Raw genomic sequence first — 19,758 nt, forward strand, 5'->3', positions numbered from 1 at the left:
AATTAATTTGACTTAATTAGCCAGGCCTACATAATGCAAAGAGCTAGATCATCTGTCGTCGACTTCTTCTTCTTCTTTTAAATAAAAAGAAGGGAGTCCGATATTAATTGAATAATTCTACATACAACCATGAAATACGTAAATGTTGCGTAATTATTTTGAAAAAGAGTGGAGTCTACTATTAAAAAATTAATTTTTTTCATGTAGGTCCCATGTTTTATTCATTTTTTTTAAAGCGATTACGCAGCGATATTTATACAATTCATAGTTACAAATATCTTTTCTCATATTTAATTAATATAGGTTATTTTTCCTAGAAGAAGTCCAAGGAAAAAAAATGGGATAATTAGTAGTGGTACTGGGGAAATAATAAAGTGAATTTAATTAGAAGTGATCTGCAGACTAGGGATAGCAGGCTCATGATGATTAAATACTTATTTTTTTGAGCTTTGAAACTCTCTTTCATGACAAATATCTAACAAATGAATAACAGCAAGATCGTACTCAGGTGTTCTATCTATTTCTACATCAAACATATGATAGATTTTGAGTGATCAGTTACATCAGATCTGATAGAGTTAGCCATATGTGTGTGTGTGTGTGTATTAAATTATGATGTCTGCATGATGAGATCAACTAAAACTCAGTGAAGTAGTACTTAAGGCTAATTAATTTCTTCATAAACTTGCACGAGGATTCTAATTACCAACATTAATTTTTTCCATGTATAATGCCTTTTATATATATATATATATATATATATATATATATATATGGCATCAAAATGCTTCCTTCCCCAATTATTTGTTGGGAAAGTTGACAGAAATTTGAAGCAATCATGCACAGAGTAATTAACTAGTAGGATTAATTTAGAGCGATAATGCAATTCGTTATCTAATAAGTATTTTCTTAATTATTACATATATAATACATAGCAACATGCAGTAGATCATGATCCTCGAGATCGATCTCTACTTGATTTAAGCATAACATGGCGACCATATTACATGGAAACAGTTTGCCAATGATCAACCTAACCTTGCAACTTGTATTACCATGTCGATGATCAATTAGTTAGTAGCTTCTTAGTATGATTAGTTTAAAAATATAGATTTTTTTTCCTTTTGATTGATAAACAATAAGAATTACTGCATTATGTTACATGATTAATAATGTTGGTGAAAAATCCAAATGAATCCAAGTATGTTCACTTCAAAGGCATTTTACCATTAAGCTAAATGTACAATTGTAATCAATTAAAAAAAAAATTGTCATCCAAAGTATAATGATTCGAACAAAGTGATCGGATTCACAAATCTTGAATTATCTTATAATTGCATAAGGCATACAGAGACGACACTACATGTTAATTTTACATCTAGTTGCGTGACATATTTGAATAAAAGAAGTCAAATTATTTAAATCTTCATGAATCAGACAAAAGTAAATTCACAAATCCTGAATTATCTTAGTTGCGTAAGGCATATGTACACGACACTGCATATTAATTTTATATCTAGTTGCGTGACGAATTTGAATAAAAGAAGTCAAATTATTTAAATCTTTATGAATAAGATAAATGTAGATTCAAAAACCCTAAAAATTTAAATAATAGCTCAAGCATATAGCTAATATCCATATGATGTGGGTCCCACAATACCCATAGCTGATAACCACGGCCTTTAGAGGACAAGAGATCATTGTATTTAATTTAACCTTGAATAGTGTCTTTATAATACCACTTTTTGTTTGCCTTGTTTGGAAGTCTCTCCCATAACCCCATAGTGTCGACATTAGCTGCCAAGAGCTTTTAGTAGAAGAAGAATTTGAGATGGTGAGCAAATCTCAAGCCTCGAGAATCTCAAACCCTCCAAAAGATGTGAACATACTTAACTTGTGCACACATGCATATATGCCACCAAGTCCAATTGATGTAACCAAGCTGTGAGGTCAAGCTCATTAGGCTTTGTGGGGAGTCTGAGGGACTTTTGGAGAGCCGTTTCTCTACCTTCTTGGGCTCACATGAAAACCCACTTGACCATCTCCATATTTTAGTTCACCAAGCTGCTTAGCCTCATTTGGTTCACCATCCATGCCCAACACACTGCACCCATAACCCTTTTAAAATTGCCTTTGTGGGCTCGGGTCCTCTTCCCTTACCTCAATTGTTTTGGCTTCTAAATTTCTAATCACCTTACCACCACGACCTTTCACAATTATGAATCATGATGTCGATCGACCCTTCAGCCAATTTGAAGGCTATTCGTTTAGTTTCACCTGATCCTGACTTATCAAAAAGAATGTTCTTCCATACCAATGATAATCACATCATGAATGTAACAACTGCTTTACAAGATTATGAAGTTGTTTTCTAGGCAGCTCTAGTGGGCATAGTCAAGAATGAAAAGGTCTGAATCATCGATCATTTGGCTAAGTACATAGCTCCGGAAGCTCTTTTAATGCCGAGGAGCGTGCATGGTGCTTGAGCTTTGCTCTATCCGGTGGTTGATCCGTGTGATCTTCGTGGATTCGAGGTTGATCTTTCGGTGTTTCATCCTATTGATGAGGTTATTAATTCAGTTGTCATTGCGCGAAAATATCAAATGCCTATACAGTAGTGCTTGTCCCAAACATATCATGTACCTGACATCTAAACCATGTATCCGAACCTATTTTGGAGAAGGGAAATATTCTAGCAATAAATGAATTATATAAAAATAATTTCATAAACTAATGTAGCGTAATGCAGTTCATCAGATTGTAAATTTACTTTCATTGTAAAGCAGTTCAATGAATCAAATGAAGCCACGTCAACTTGTGGGATTGTTATTTTGTGATTCCTTTGTGGATGCAATAGTACTTTTTGAGAAATTGGCAGTACTTGATCAGATTCAACTCTCAAGACATCCATCTATGACTGCTGGACAAAGCCACAAGGAACTGGCTCCTTCTGTCATGCATGACTAGTTTACTTATAGAATAATGATAGTCTTACCACTCTTCTACTATCCTTCTATTATTTTTTTTAATTTTTTAAATTTTCTTTTTAAATTTTCTTTTACTTAATAGATAAGAAAATGATTATTAGTAAAATTGTATATTTTTTAAATTTTTTCTTAATGATTAAAGATATTTAAAAAAATAAAAATAAAAAAACAAATACTAAAAGTAGTAAAGTGGTGGTAAAAGAGTTGTAAATTTATCGATACCCTTACTTATATATTACATATTTCCAACATGCATGTTTGATATTTTCATTCTATCTGCTGGCAATGTAATCCATTTCACTGCAAAAACTAGAAATTGGATCCTTCTATTGCTTTTTTTTTATTATTTTTTTAAAAAATCTACTAAATGCATATAATATATATATATATGTGTGTGTGTGTGTATATATATATATATATTTAACTTCTTTCATTTACTTGAGAGATCTCTCTGTTTTCATCTTTAACTTGGAGCAATCCATTTCTGAATTTTGTTCCGAGTGTCTTTTATTTCATCTCCCTAGTGAAGTTGCATATGTCTATTGAAGGGAAAAATACAGCTTTTAATTTCTGTTGATCCAAAAGTCCATTTAAGGTTCAATCTGTCTCAATTGATCATGCACTCATAAAATCAATTGCTTTATTTATGATGGACATATCAATTTATAAGCCAAAATCTATATCCCATGTTCAAAATTAATCTCAAATTTGTGACACAACACCTATTTTTTCATTCTTAATCAAACATCATGTATTCGATCGTTGTTCGCTTACTAGGTTCAACTTTGTGCTAGCCTAAAATGCAATGTGACAAAGTCGGGGCATGTTTGGACACTGAGAATTTTTCAGAATTCTTAAAATTTTTCATAATTTCATTCTCAAACCTCACTTAAATATAAAATGCTTTTTAATTTTTAAATTTTCTATCTAATCATTACCTGATCATTATTTAAACACAAAAATCAATAAAAAAATTTCAAAATTCAAAACAAAAATAATTAAATTTTTTTAGAAGTCCAAACTAATTGAATTTTTTTTTTTTTTAAGATCTTCCTTCATTTATAAGTAAAAAATCAGGCTCTGTTATTTGGTCATGCACAAGACTCGAATCTCCCTTCAACCTCAAAATCACGCAGCTGTCAACTTCGAAGAATCTTTGAGAGGCCCAGTTTGCAGGGAGACTTCTCTTCTTGAAATTCCAATCAGCATCTATTGCCTTTTTCTGGAGCCAACTGCAGAGAGGAGTTTTTCACAAGCTTCTGTCGTAGTTTGGTCATGTGTATCTTAGCAAAGCAAACTGCTTTAAAAGTGGGTGTGACGAATAACATCCCTCCTTAAAATATCACTCATATCACATCAGCACTAATGAGATGACAGTGTCCAATATATATATAAAAAAAAATATTAATCTTAACAAAAAATCTACTCAACCTCCTATTATTTATACAACCTCCACACTCTATATTATTTTTAATTTTTATTATTTTTTTCTTTTATTAAATATTTATTATATAAATAATGAATAAAAAATTTAAAATAATTTAAAAAGAATAAACTCAAAAAAAAATTTAAAAAAAATATTAAAAATTTAAAAAAGTGTAGAATGTGGAGTGTGATGAAGATTGTGTAGCAAAGCTCTAATCTTAAATACAGATTTAGGATGTATAAATATATATTTGAGTAATGTTTAAAAAAATCACTCACACTTTATACTCATTGCATAACTACTTTTAATTAATTATTTTTAACACTCACTTGAAGAGATGTGTGGTCTACATAATACCACATCATATATACAAAATAGATACTCTCAATAGTGACTTCTATCTATATTTATTCTTTAGTTAAAATACTTGAAACGTTAAGAAAAACTTCTAAAAGAAGGTATATGCAGGGGGAGGACTTTTCACTGAATAACTTCTATTTAGATAAAATCAAGAAATTTTATTCGAAAAATCAAATGATCATAACATTATATTTTTGAACTAAATAAGATATTAATTATTCGCCTATCTTCCATGCATCAAGATAGATTCATTACTTCTTTCTTCTTAATTATATAGATAGCAAATTTATCACAGGTTCAATCCTACCCAGAACTCCTCATCTCATCTTGCTTTCTTATCTTCTTGATCATTTTCAGTATAATGGGGAGCTATAATCAAAGTTTTCTACAGATTCTTATAAGAGGAAGCAAATGACAAAAAAAAAGCTGCCTTTGAGTGTACTTAGTTCGCTACAGCAGATCAACATGACAAAACATATATATATATATATAGGATTACAGGCAATAATCTAACCAGAATATGATGCTTGCACTAAAACCAAATTATAAAAATAAAAAAAATAAAAATAAAGAAATCATCTTCCTGTTCTATCTCCAGGATCGAAATAAATAGGTCCTCCAGCACTACTGCTAACATCGTCCATGAGAGCAAATCTCATGTCCTCAGATGGCTTCCAATGCCTCTTCCTCTGATTTATGAACCAATTGCTTATCTGTTTTTGGTCTAATCCTGTCACCTCCGACAACCTTGATTTTTCCTCCTCCTGTACCAATAATATCATTCATTCTTTCAAAATATAAACAAGAAAATGCATCCCAAAACACTCTCTTCCTAATTTCTTACTATATATATATAATATGACATATATGATAATATCACCCAGTACTTCAAAAAACAACCACAATCGTGTGAAAATTCTCAGGTAAGAACTTGTATCTTTAGAGTTTCACATTGGGAAAAATGATTTTGATGGGGTTGCATCCTCTCAATTACAAGTTAAATAAATAGATAATATCCGATTGGTGTAAAACATGAAATATTTTGATCATTTTACTTGTCATGAACATGATATAGAATGACCAAAATACACCATATTTGACACTAAATAGCACTATCCATATGGTGAAACGGAGAAGACCCGTGTCACTGCATAGGGCTTGCCGGCAGTGACAATTTTTAAGGGATGTCTCAGATTCTTCTTGAACAGAAGTAGACTACAAATTTCTCAAACAACCAGCTTGTTATATTCTCATTTTAAGTGATGCTATGTACTTTGATTCTGCTGTCTTTAGTACTTCACATTTATATGGTTCCATACAATTCCCCCAAGCATAGACACCTTAAGATCCTTGTGTGTGAACATAGCCCAATGTAAGTAGGTAATTGCAACAAAATAGCTGGGTGGTTCTGTTTTGTTTTGTTTTTTTTCCTAATTTTTGCCTGCACATACCCCTTTTGTATTTGAGTCAAACAAATCCTTCCTACTTCATAAAATTATAAATGGAAGACTAAAGATAAAATTAAAACCAAATTTTCAATTATTCAAAGGAAGAAAAACCATGAGATAATATTCAGTTTACCGTCGGATATGGCCATCTATAATGAGTATTCCACCAATCCATCAATGCTAGTGTTGCATCCTTTGGTAGCTTTCCCTTCTTCCTTTTCTTTAAAAACTCTTTCATCAAATTGCTAAGATAGCCACTGTACTTTCGAAGGAGCTTTTCTTTTAGTTCATTGTCTCCTGAAGGGCCAGTAGAAGAGAGCTCTTGATTTTCAAGTGCTGCTGCATCTACCTCCCCATAACTTAATTCCTCCCCTGAAGTCCCAGTTGCTTCATCTAAAGAGACATAGAAAGAACGAAAGAAAGAAAGAAAAGTTCCATGGGAAGCACTAAAGGGTTTAGAAATCCATACCTAAACAATGCATGAATGCCAGCACAGACTACTTAATCACATGAAATAAATATTATTAGCATGTGTTAGAGATGGTCCTCACTAATATATAACAAGGGACTTTAACTATTTTCTAGAAAAATAAAAACCACATGGCATTTAATTTTTTGTCTTTATTGGCCATAATGGCATATGATCAAACATGTTGTGAACTTCAACATCAAGCACAAAGAGCATGTATGGTAACCAAAAGTTTTCTTTTACATACCAAAGCATGAATTTTAGTTTCTCATATAATTTTTTCATCTAATCATCATTTGCATCAAGTTTTGTGATTTTTTAAAAAAAAAAAAAAAACACTTTTACCTAGACTTTTACAAAAGCCTAAAAGACAAACTCACAAAATTTCTCTTCCAAGATAATTTTAATGGACTCCACAACGTTTTGTATAGAAATATTTTCTCAATTCAAACACAATTTATACAAAGGTTGGGAAAGGGAAAAGTGAGTCGATGTTGAAACTATAAAAAACAAAAGCCGCATGCTGAACGTGTGGATATTTATTCATCATCCTGTAACTAGTTTCCCCCCTATAGAGTACTGATACATTGGCCGAACCCCAGCCAAAGTTTTTCAGACAAGCACTAAGCTGCTGATCTTCTCAGAAGTTATGTTGCCATTTTGTTTAGTTCTAAGTTCTAAATTAAACACTTAGGCCTCGTTTGTTTTCAAAGATGAGATGAGATGAATTGAGATTAAAGTTAAAAAGTTGAATAAAATATTATTAGAATATATTTTTTAATATTATTTTTATTTTGAGATTTGAAAAAGTTGAATTATTTATTTTATTTTATGTGAGAATTTAAAAAAGTTGTAATGATTAGGTGCGAGGTTTTCAAAGTTTTGGGTTTTAGTCTTGAAAGCAAACCAGACCTGTTGCTAATGAAAAATACTCAAATCTCAGGAGGAAACCAAAACCGGCCTACTCAACAGTAACTCTTTCATTGTTCAACAATGGCCGGTATATATATATCTAGGCTAATTTTCTCAATTCCCTTCAATAGTTGTACCTATTAAGTTTCACTCACATGTGAAAGATATGATTAATATGCATGTGGTGATCATGCTTCGTGTTGTACCCATTTGAGAGCCTACCATAATTGGAAGAAAAAATTTAAAGCAAATTGGGGAAGGGCAAATTGTGTTTGATAACAAACAAAGGACTCGGGACAATGTTGGTGTTGCACTTTAACTAAAAGCTGACATAGCACTGTAAATATACACAAAAAGCCATAGCCATGTATATTCCCAGAGGACAAATTCAGAGAGGGGGAAGGGACTTCCCCATATATACCTCTTTCCCGTATCTCGAAGTTTGTTAATGTCTCAGTACTTTGGATGCTACTAGAGGTAACAGGTAAACATGTTAATCAGTAAGATGGAAGGTCTGGTAAAATAGCCTGTGACTGAATTATACACATAAAATTAAACAGGTTCTTAATTCTGATATTGTTGTACTTTTGTAAAGAAACCAGTTGAAGATTATCAGGTCAGTTTGAAGAAATCATAGAGTTTCATTCTCAAGGAAGAGCATCGATAAACCTTGTCGGAATGTAGTTTGAATAATTAGATTTACTTCTTCTCATCAGTTTAAATTTTTTAGTTGACAAGTGGTGCTTTCCTCCAGAAAATTTAATTGGCATCATTAGCTGGTCCTGGGAGCCTTTCCTCCTTATACTTCAATTAGAATCAATCCCCCGTCAACTTTGAAAGCCAGCAATAAATACAAACTTAGAGATTTAGGCCTTGTTTGGATTCAAAAACCATCTAAACTCATCTCATATAATCATTACAACTTTTCAAAAATTTCAAACAAAATATAATAAACAATTCAAAATTTTCAAATCACAAAATAAAAATAATATTAAAAATTTATATTTTAACAATATTTTATTCAACTTTCAACTCTCATCTCAACTCAACTCAACTCACTATCCAAACCTCCTCCATGGTGTAAGGATCGCAACAAAATCACTCCAGGTCCGTTACAAATTAATGAAGCAAAACAAGCACATTTAATTCTACTTGGGAAAATATGGCATTGATAAATAAATTATAAAAAAAATAGAAAAATAAAGTAAAAAGTTAGCTAGGATTTTTGTTTAGAGAGGCCGGATTCATTTTCTCAATCGATCTTCTGGTTTTGGACAAAAGCATGCTTTTTTAATGCACTATACATGACCAAAATTATAGCAGAACTTGAAACACTTACAAACATAGATCTTTTGTGAATGGCCTTGTAATGTGATTCAATTCCCCGGCCCCTACCCGCGAACCCCCATATAAAAAACATATCTTATGAACTTTTAATTTCAAATGTATTAGAAAATAAAATATCCACAGTTGAGAAAAGCTTAATTTTTCAATGAACATTATTGAAAACAGAAGCATCAACACTGAGGGAATCACTATCAAACAACTAATTTTATAACATTAATTTACATTATTTATAAAATATGGAGCAGTGGATTAATTTATCCATTAACGAGTAATGATCGATGTTCCAATGTTAGTTATATATATTTTTGTTGACAAAGAGATCAACCATGACAAGATATAAAGAAAAGTTTTCGTTATTTTTTCAATTTCATTATCAATTTTTTTTCTTTTTTTTTTTCAAAGAAAATAACGTCAAGAATGGTGGCAGGATCAATCTTACAAATACGCATAGAGATCATCTGGTATATAGATTAAAAAACACCCAACTTGGGTGGGATATTTTGGGGGCCGCATAACTGCCAAATGACCTTAAACTACGAGTAATACTCCTTTTAATAGCATAGATGTTTGGTTAGGGTGGATCGGAGGGCCATGCATTCGTCCTTGACTACAAGTATCATGGATGGCATTGAGCTAGGGATATTTCAACACAAGACTTGGTGCGTTATGTAGAATATGAAGAATCGATTTTGATTTTCTTAAATCATTTTCAGAGCAACAACATAAGTGATACACAAGCAGTAGTAGAAGATGAAGACATATAGAAGTTCGATGATCCAGAAGAAGTAAAACCCACTAAACGATAATAAAACAGGCATTGCTAATAGACGAAAATGGCAAAATCAACCAAACACATGTATTTTTGTAGGGCTTTCTAAACCCAATAGCATGCACCGCAGTTCTCACATGATTACTATGCATGGATCCATGAAACATAAGCAAAATAATGATATAATTAATAATAATAAAGCCATTTGCATTAAAAATTTGGGAAATTCTGTGGTTAAATCATGTCCAAAAACGTGTGGTTACAGGCTATCGGAATCTTCAACAAACATATGGTAATAGAAATAAGATAACGCGGTGTGCGGTGGGGGATAGCTTAAACAGATCGTATATTGCTAAGAATGTGTACGGAAAATAGTGCCCTTTTTTTTTTAGAGGTTTCCAGCTATTTTAACTCGAAAAAACATAACGTAGAGATGAGGAACAAGCTTTTAAGCTCATTAGACTGATCTCCACCATTCATGTCATTTTTTATGTACAGAACACATGACCCATGTATATTTATTCTTAGCAATACTTGAAGGTGAAACAGTGCAAGTCAAGCGCGCTGTAACAGTGCAAGTCAAGCGCTCAAGGACATAATAATTTAGTAAATATCACTGTTACAAACAATTGAAAACAGACATATACGTACCAGAACGATAATCCAAGGTTCTTGTCAAGGTTCCTTTGCAGAGATTATTGAGCTGTGATTCAATGCCGCTCAAGAATGAGGTAGCTTCATCGAACGGCTTGGATAGCTCCTCCTTGTAACTGTATAGAGTCTTACAGTATGCGTCCTGGGAAAACAACAGTGAACAGTAACTGATACCTTTATTATTTAGCCAAAAGAAAAGAAAAAATAATATCTTTACTACCAAGACAGAGAATATATCTTTAAAAAAGGAAAGAAGGCGAAGCATGCCGCATGTATACCATTTGATTGCTGATCAAACTGTGAACAGATTCCCAAGTTTTCTTTTGTTACCATTTTTCTTAATTGGTAGCCACAGAACAATATTACATACTAAAAATGAAAACGATTCAAAAACAAGTAAAGAAAAGTGAATGATTTGCTTTAATGTTTTAAGTACCATGAATTCATCCAGTTCTGGGTTAGCTCCTATCTCACTGTAAGTACTGCCTAATGCGTAGTGGTTTCCTCGGCTGTAGTGGTTTCCTCGGCTGATTTCTTCAAGAAGAGACGCAATTTCTGGGGGAGCTCCAACCTTTAAGCCCAAAAAATCAATAAAAAGAGAAAACTAGTTTGGAATTTTAACTGTTGATAAGTTGGGAAAAGTGGGGGATTGGGAGAAATTAAAGCCAACACAACCTTTATGCCCACAGTATCAATAATAAAAAAAGCGGCCTCATGCTCTTTGATTTTCAATTATTTTTTCCCTGATCAGTATAAACAGTTCAGAAGAATCATCAAATTATCCAATAATAGAATGGTAACCTTTTGGCATTCTATGTAAGCAGAAACCAAATTTGGATAAAGAGGATGGTTGGAAATCTGGGTCTTGATCAGATCCATCATCTCCGACCCTCCGACTTCTGGCTCAGCCTCTTCGAATCGGAGCATGTTATCCATAGAGCCGTGAAATCTAGCTGAAGTATTAGAAGAAGATACTATAGGCCGATTAAGCCTATAAAACTCTTCCATCGCAGGAATTTCAACTCTCTCACGGTCAAGCTAGTCAAAGGAATATTAATTAGTCCCAGTATCTATCCCTCTAGGCTGATCTAAAGAAACTCCAACTCATGAAAGAATTTCAAAGGGAGAGACAGACCAGAAGAGAATTAGAAACAAATGCATTGTGGTTTAAGCAGAGGTGACATTAATCTACAACTAGGTAAGCCAACAGCCACGGTAATATCTTTCTAGAGTATCATTACGAACACTTTAAGCTCAAGAATCAGAGAGAGGGAGGGGAGGGGGTTAGGTTTGAACAGTGAACAATAACTTTTTTACGCTAAAAAATCAGTAACGCAGCTACAAGCAATACCGAATGCGCTAAAAGCGAAAAACAAGATGACCTATGTATATGCTTTCTGGAATCGATACAAGCCGCCACTATATGAACTTCATGAATCCTAATGATAAAGTTCCAGAGAGAGAGAGGGGGGGATCAAGAAGGGCTCGGAAAAAGACTTGACCTTACTTTCTTTTCCAAGAAAACATGAGAAAGAGCGAAACAGATGGAGAGCGCACAGAGAGAGAGAGAGAGAGAGAGAGAGGGACACCTGCAAAAGAGACTAGACGAGAAAAAGGAAGAAATGAAAGATGACTGTGGAGAAGAACCGTGACTTGAGAAAGAGAGAGGGGGATAGAATAGGGACAGTGGACACAGTTAAAGACTGAAACAGTAGGAGTTTAAAGACAAGTTTGAGGGAGTAGTAGCCCGTATTTATAGAGGTCATTTACTTATCTGATATTATAGGCTTAGGTTTAACTCTGACAACACAGGGTCCCAGATTTCGTGCTCTCATTGGTTAAGGTCTGGAACTCTGGGTCCCAACGAAAACAATGTGGGTGGACTCCCCTCAACTTCATACTGTACCTTATCCTGTCCTTTTCACCATTCACATGAAGATACCTCTCTCTCACTCTCTCACAGAGAAATCAGAATGCAAGCTTGTGGGAAGTAAAGCACATGAGGAAAGGGAGAGAGTACTGCTTTTGAAGAGATCTAAAATACCTGTGTTTTTTTCTTGCTTCCCTCTCATGGTTTCTACCCGTTTTGCTTGCATGTTGCATGGACTTCTATGTTAAACTATTTTATTTTTGTTTTCTGTTTTTTTTAGGATGAGACAAATTCAATGCGATAAATATGCTGACACTGGCAGGAAAATATGTAGTTTTTGTGATAAAAAGTGATAAGAAAGAGTAATCATACATACAAATCTTAAATAAATAAACTTAATATAATTATTTTATAAAAAATAATAGATTAAAAAATATAAAGAAATTATTTTTTAATAAGATTTAATTTTTTTAATAAATTTTTATAAAATTTATCTATTTGAGATTTATAAAAAAAAAAATGCAGAAATTTCGGATTCATCAATTTTATACTGTGTTTTTTTTTTAAGAAAACATTTCATCACTTTATAAAGATACAAGAGGAAAATGATTACACAGATGGTCTTTCAACCAACTCTAATACATCCTCAGCCAGCTCAAGAGATCTCTTAGCTAGACAGTGAGCAAGACAATTGCCACTTCTTTTTACATAACTAACTTTCCACATGTCAATTTCTGATAATAAGATTTTAGTATCGTTCAGTATCATACCCACACTATCCCAACATTTGCTTTGTTGATTCAGTCCATTGACAATTTGTTGAGAATCCCCTTCCAATATCACAGAGTTTATTCCCAGCTCTCTAGCCCATCTTGCAGCTTGATATCCTCCTTGTGCTTCAGCTAATAGCGGGTCCATAAACCCAGAAGTTGATTGTTGCTTCGAAGCTATGATGAATCCTTCATGATCACGAGCCACTAACCCAATGCCAATTCTGTCGTTTGTTGAGCTTAGAGCTGCGTCCCAGTTAATTTTAATGCAACCCCCTGGTGGATGGCTCCAAACATGAGAATCCATTTGAGGTCTTGGGTCAATAGTTCTTGTTATAATCTGTACTGATTTAAAATCCTCCAATGCTTTTATAGCCTGATTTGCAACACTAGTGGGATGAGAAAATAAATCATCAAAAACCAATTTGTTCCTTCTTAGCCAAATACCTCGAGCAATCACACAAAACACCTCCATTGAAATCTGATTTGAACTACTCTGCAGATACTCAAACAATTCCTTGAAGTTGCTTCCTCTATTAGAACTTTTTTGGAAAACCATTGGCCCTTGACTCCACACATCCATGGCTGAGGAGCAGGTCCATAGTGCGTGAGTAGTTGATTCTTCTTCCCTGCAGCAAATGGGACACAAAGGAGAGTTTATAATCTTTTTCTTGAACAAATTTAATTTTGTTGGTAAAGACTCCAGACATGCTCTCCACAAGAAGATTTTAGTAGCATTCGGTATCTGATATTTCCAGGTACATGTCCAAGATTTACTTTCCTAATTTACATGAGAAGTTTGGCCCTTATCCCAATCTAACAATTCCTTCTGTTTGTGATATGCACTTTTTACTGTGAAACTTCCATCTTTTGTTCCAAGCCAGATCAGTTTATCACTAGCACCTGATGCAGTAATGGGAATTTTACAAACTATATCAGCCTCTTCAGTTCCCAAGACAGATCTCACCAAATTTCGATCCCCTTGCTTGGTCTCCCTATTAATGAACTCGGCTACTGGAGCATCTTCATGTAGAACCTGTATAGGAGATTGAATTTTAAAGCTTGAAGGGCGAGGCAACCACCTACAATTCCATATTTTTATATCCTGGCCATTCCCTACTCTCCATAAAGAACCCTTCTCAAGCAAACTTCTCGCAGCCTGCAGACTTCTCCAGATAAATGAAGGACGAGAACCCATTTTAGCTTGAAAAAATTCTGAAAAAGGATGATATTTCACTTTAATAACTTGAGCAGCCAATGAATCAGGGAATTGAATGAGCCTCCAACATTGTTTAGCCAACAAGGCTAAGTTAAAGCTCTCAAAATCTCTAAAGCCTAAGCCACCCGCCCCTTTAGATTTACCCATCTGTCCCCATGAGACCCAATGCATCTTCTTTTCCTTATCCATATGATTCCACCAGAATTGTTGCATGATTCTGTTAATTTCACTAATTAGAGTCTTTGGCAATCTAAAGACCCCCATACAATAAGTTGGAAGAGCTTGAACCACTGCTTTCAGTAATATCTCTTTGCCTGCCTGGGAGAGAAATTTTGTTTTCCAATTACTGATTTTGCCTCTAATTCTGTCCAAAATTCCCTTGAAGGAAGCATACCTTGATCTACCTATTAGAGATGGTAGACCCAGATAATTCTCATAGCTAGATGAAGCACGAGTACCTGCAATACTCAAGATATAATCCTTTGTAGCCTTCCTTGTACTTGCACTGAAGAAGATAGTAGTTTTTGCCTTGTTAATTTTCTGTCCTAAAGCATCTTCATACAGAAGGAGAATTCTATTAATAGCTGCCCATTCTCTTGAGTTTTCTCTACAAAAAAGTAAACTGTCATCTGCAAATAGGAGGTGATTAATACTTAATACTCCTCTACGGATAGGAAAACCATGGATGTCTTTAATAGATTCAGCATGATTCAACAGGCTACTCAGGACCTCAGCAATAAGAATGAACAAAAAGGGGGATAGAGGATCCCCCTGTCTGATACCTCTTGAAGGAAGAAACCTCTCCCTTGGCTTCCCATTGACTAGTATGGAGTAGGAAACGGATGAAATACATTTCATGACCAATCTAATCCATTTCTCATTGAATCCCATATTTTCCATAACCTTTTTTAAAAAGATCCACTCCACTCTATCATATGCTTTGCTCATATCTAATTTAATGGCCATATATCCTTGTTTACCTTTTCCTTTGGTATTCATAGAATGCAAGGCTTCAAAAGCCACCATAACATTATCTTGGATCATACTTCCCGGGACAAAGGCACTCTGTGTTGGAGAAATAATTTGAGGGAGCACCAATTTGAGCCTATTGGACAGCACTGTAGAAATAATTTTGTAGAGAACATTGCATAAAGCAATAGGTCTGAAATCCATCACTGTTTTGGGGTTTTTTAACTTAGGAATTAAAACAATGAAGATATCATTTATAAGGGACAGATCCCCTCCTTCATTGAGCACTTCAAGAACAGCCTTAGTAATCACAACTCCCACTATCTCCCAGTGTTTTTGGTAGAAAACTGCTGAGAATCCATCTGGACCTGGAGAGCCCAGTGGATTCATCTGAAAAAGGGCTTCCTTAACTTCCTCAGCCATGAAACTTCTTGAAAGATGATTATTCATATCCTCGGTCACTCTTAGTTGTGTTTTTCTCAGACATTCATTAAGATCATTTGGCTGCATTGTAGAGAAAAGAGCCTGGTAGTGCTGGTTGAAAGCTTCAGCAATCCCATCATCATCATTAATCACTTTACCATCTTCACAAACCAGATTTTTAATCTCATTAGTCTTTCTTCTTTGATTAGCACACTTATGAAAGAACTTTGAGTTTCTATCTCCATCCTTCAACCATAATTGTTTTGCTCTTTGTTTCCATTTGAGATCTTTCTCTTCAAGTAATTTGTCTATATCCTTCTGAAGCACCTTGACTGCTACTGTATCTGATCCCGTATTCGAATTCTGTAAAGAGGACAACTGATTAAGCTTTGTTTGAGTTTCCTTCTTTTGATATCTCAGAGAATTTTTGTTCCATTGATCAAGAGCTTCTCTACATTTGCCAAGACTGCTATGAACCGAGATTAAAACACTCTGTTGAAGAGGATGATTCTGCCAATTTCTTTTGATAATCTTACTGCATTCTTCATGTATGTTCCAACTAGCTTCAAACCTGAAAATTCTATGTCTAGCCTTTTCCTCCTGTGGCCATCTTCTATCTCTACCTTTCAAGGATATCAGAAGAGGGCTGTGATCTGAGGATTGGGCTGCCATGTTAATAATTCTAAAGTTATCAAACAGATTTGTACCAAGCATATTCCCAAAAGCTCGGTCAATCCTTTCTTTTGTGAATTGGGCACCTTCTCGATTATTACACCAAGTATATTTAGGGCCCTCATAACCTAAGTCACTCAAACCACAATACTCCACACAATCTCTAAAAGATTCCATCTGACGGTAAGGCCTAACTGCAGCTCCATACTTCTCATGATTATGCAAAATTTCATTGAAATCTCCAAAACATATCCAAGGCTTATCTAACTTAGGTTTCATTAATCTTAGTAATCTCCAACTATTAATTCTCTTAGCAGTTATAGGAGACCCATAGAAACCCGAAATTAAGACCTCAAGACCTGAAACTTCATGGTGAACTAACATGGAGATGTGATTTTGAGAATAGGAATCTAGTTTCATATCAAAAGTACTATTCCACATAAAAGCAATTCCCCCACTGAGTCCAATACTATCTACCACAAAGCTTGAGTCAAAGCCCATTTTATTTCTAACTTCCTCTACCCTTTTTCTACAGCATTTTGTTTCCATCAAGAAAACAAAATTGGGCCACTTAGTCTTCACTAGCAAGTGAAGTTCTCTAACTGTACGGGGGTTCCCAAGCCCCCGGCAGTTCCAGCTAAAACCAATCATTGTTGTTGGTGGAGCTGCACAGCAGCCTCCACCAACTCAGTATCAAGATTAAAACCCTTAATGTCTCTTTTTTTCTTATCGGGTTCAACAACACTACCATTAGAACCTACCCTCCTTTTTCTTTTTTCCTTTGATTCAGACTCCTGAACCAATAATCGATGAAGGTGTTCTCCCCTAGCCCTACATTTCCATGTAATTCTTTTTTGCTTAGCACCTTTATTGGCAAATGGTAATTTTGGAGCAGAACAAACTGTTTTTACTTTGGACTTTTCACAAACAGGTGTACCGCGTTGAGAGATACTAACCTGTCCAGAGTTCAACGGCTCTGAGCCGAACTGAAATTTGATTTCTTCCCCACCTTGCACTTTGAAATCGCTACATGGAGAATCGGTTTGCATTTCACTAACAGGAGAATTTGCCACAAAAGGTGTTGACTCAGAAGATTTTCCCTCTTTGTTCTCATAATCAAAATTCCCAGGAGGCTCATTCTTGTATCTCCTCTGTTGATAATTATCTCCAGTAGTACCACCATATTTACGGGCCTCAAAAATCTTAGAGTTCATTGGTTGTGCCCTTAGCCAAGGACCAAATTGAGATGTTTTTGATTGATCACCCACGGTTACAAATCTCTGTCCCTGACATCCTTTAAGTTTATGAGCTAGAATCCCACAATGAAAACAAAAAGATTGTAACCTTTCATACTTTAAAGAAACCCAATACTTTTGTTCATCCAACTGCACCCATTTACCACGTAATAAAGGTTTGTACAAATCCACAGCTACTCTGACCCTCATACATTTACCCCATGCCATACCATCCGAATCAGCTTCAACACGTAAAACATGGCCAATTGAAGATGCTAGATTTTCTCCAATTTCCTCTGACATGGCTGCTAGAGGCAAACCATGTAATTGCACCCAAAATGGTTCAAACTGAAATTTCACTGAATTTAGAGGTATAGTTTCATCAATCTCTTGAAGCGAGACTAAGTTTCTGTCAAAGAACCATGGACGCCCTCCAAGGACTTTCTCCTTATCAGATAAGAATTGAAATTCTATTAAAAACCGAAGGTCCCCAATATCCTTAAATTTTACCCAACCCTCCAACCTCCAAACATTAGAAATTGTCACCCGAAAGGCTTCACTATTAATCCCCCTATCTGCCATAACCCCTCCAACCACACAGAAGGTTCCGCGTAAAACACTGTCTTTCATATCAGCGGGAGAGACCAAGAAAATCTTGCTCTCCTCTGAGGATAAATTCAGGTTTTCCCAACGTAGTGCTAGCTCCTCTTCCTCCATCACTCTTCTTTCGTAACAAAACACTCACAGACACTAAAACCTCTCACAAAAAGAGACCTGCACCCTTGCCCTAGCAAAGATACGAAAACCTTACTCTGTCTCTAGAAAGAAAGAGAAGGATCGATTCAATCAATTTTATACTGTGTTGGTTGATGGTTACATGCATGTTTTCCGCATATCAAATTAAGCTTTTAACTTTCTACTCTTTTAAGTTTTTTATTATATCAATTTTTGAGTTTTTGATTTTTTTCAATAAAAATCCTCCATATGGGGTGGCGCCGTGTCTAAACAGGAGTAAGATTTTTTTTAAATAATAATTTTTTTCGTTAATTACTATTCATTATCTCACACCTTACATCCTGTGAAAAAATAAATAAACTGTCAAATATAGGATGTAAGGCCGTGAATAGTGACTAATACGTAACAAATCTATTTTTAAAAACCATTTTAAATTTTAAAACTTTATTGAAATTTAAAATAAGTAAAATAGTTAAAGAGGAGTCGTACTTCAAAGATAAAGTTTTCTTCTAAACTAAATAAATTGTAACTTCTTTCAACTCGTATAAAAAAATTATTGTGTCCATTGAATATTTGGCGAGTACATAATTTTTAATGAATGAATGGATATATGTCATTTCTTTTTAACTTGAATCTAATCACAAGCTCAAATAACACATCATTTTTATAAATTGGTCTAGGAAAGTTTCAACCAACCCAAATTAAAAGAAAACTTTATCCCTTTGTCCAAAACCAAGGAAATGAATGGGTTCAGCAATTTATGTACTAGTACAATGTCCAAGCGGCTTTAGGTTTTGCAATTGAGGTGTACCCTTTTTTTTTATATATATATATAATTCATAATTTGATTTCTTTAATTTTTAGAATATTTTATTTTATTTTTAAAATGGCTTTAAATTTTTTATTAGTTTTTTAGTCTTGTGGCATGGTCCATCAAAGAATTTTTATTAAAAAATATATATTTGATGATCAAAACAACAGCCGGAGAGTAGGCTGGATTTGGATACTATGGTGATCTAAGTTGATTTATGAATAGTAATCATGTTTTATGTGTCCTATTAAAATGTATTTGAATGTAAATAAATTGAAATATGTATTTTAATATATAAAGTACGTTATATAAATTTAGTTTTTTTTTATAAGAAATTAAAAAAGTAATAAATTTTATTAATAATTAATTTGAGATAAATTGAAATATGCTTGACAATCGAATGTAGTCTGAAAGGATAATAACAAAATACTCAAGAATTAATTATATACTTAAGTTCTTAACCCTTATTTCACGATTTTCGGGTTTTATGAATTTCACCTTTCATTTGTAATAATAAAGCTGATGACATATTTGTGAGCATCCAAGCCTACCACTTCGGATCTTCTAAACAATAATAAAAAAAAAATGAATATTCTAATATTATAGATTATCATCCTCTCTAGAGTATAATTTTAAGAGTAATACTAACGTGTGGCCCAGCTTTAATCATTAGTATAAAGTT

General features: G+C 34.1%; 1 protein-coding gene and 1 pseudogene across 1 annotated transcript; one reads left to right on the plus strand and one right to left on the minus strand.

Annotated features, from left to right (window-relative positions):
- Nucleotides 1–1,625: 1,625 nt before the first annotated feature.
- On the plus strand, nucleotides 1,626–2,687 carry LOC108981233 (annotated as a pseudogene).
- Nucleotides 2,688–5,077: 2,390 nt separating this feature from the next.
- On the minus strand, nucleotides 5,078–12,097 carry LOC108981234 (homeobox protein knotted-1-like 1). The gene is made up of 5 exons (XM_035682814.1): nucleotides 11,174–12,097; nucleotides 10,809–10,943; nucleotides 10,370–10,514; nucleotides 6,355–6,614; nucleotides 5,078–5,537 (listed from the first exon to the last, which is right to left on the minus strand). Exons 1-5 carry the CDS (start codon nucleotides 11,378–11,380, stop codon nucleotides 5,349–5,351), a joined length of 936 nt encoding a protein of 311 aa, XP_035538707.1. The 5' UTR covers nucleotides 11,381–12,097; the 3' UTR covers nucleotides 5,078–5,348.
- Nucleotides 12,098–19,758: the final 7,661 nt, after the last annotated feature.

Source organism: Juglans regia, chromosome 11 (genome assembly GCF_001411555.2).
Source record: "Juglans regia cultivar Chandler chromosome 11, Walnut 2.0, whole genome shotgun sequence".
Classification (NCBI taxonomy): Eukaryota; Viridiplantae; Streptophyta; class Magnoliopsida; order Fagales; family Juglandaceae; genus Juglans; species Juglans regia.

What these genes read in the sequence shown, in the direction of transcription:
- LOC108981234 (XM_035682814.1), bottom strand. Translation starts at nt 11,380, where the DNA reads ATGGAAGAGTTTTATAGGCTTAATCGGCCTATAGTATCTTCTTCTAAT. An exon ending in CTTACATAGAATGCCAAAAG is followed by an intron (nt 10,944 to 11,173) that starts GTTACCATTCTA and finishes TTGGGCTTAAAG; the next exon opens with GTTGGAGCTCCCCCAGAAAT. An exon ending in CAGAACTGGATGAATTCATG is followed by an intron (nt 10,515 to 10,808) that starts GTACTTAAAACA and finishes TTGTTTTCCCAG; the next exon opens with GACGCATACTGTAAGACTCT.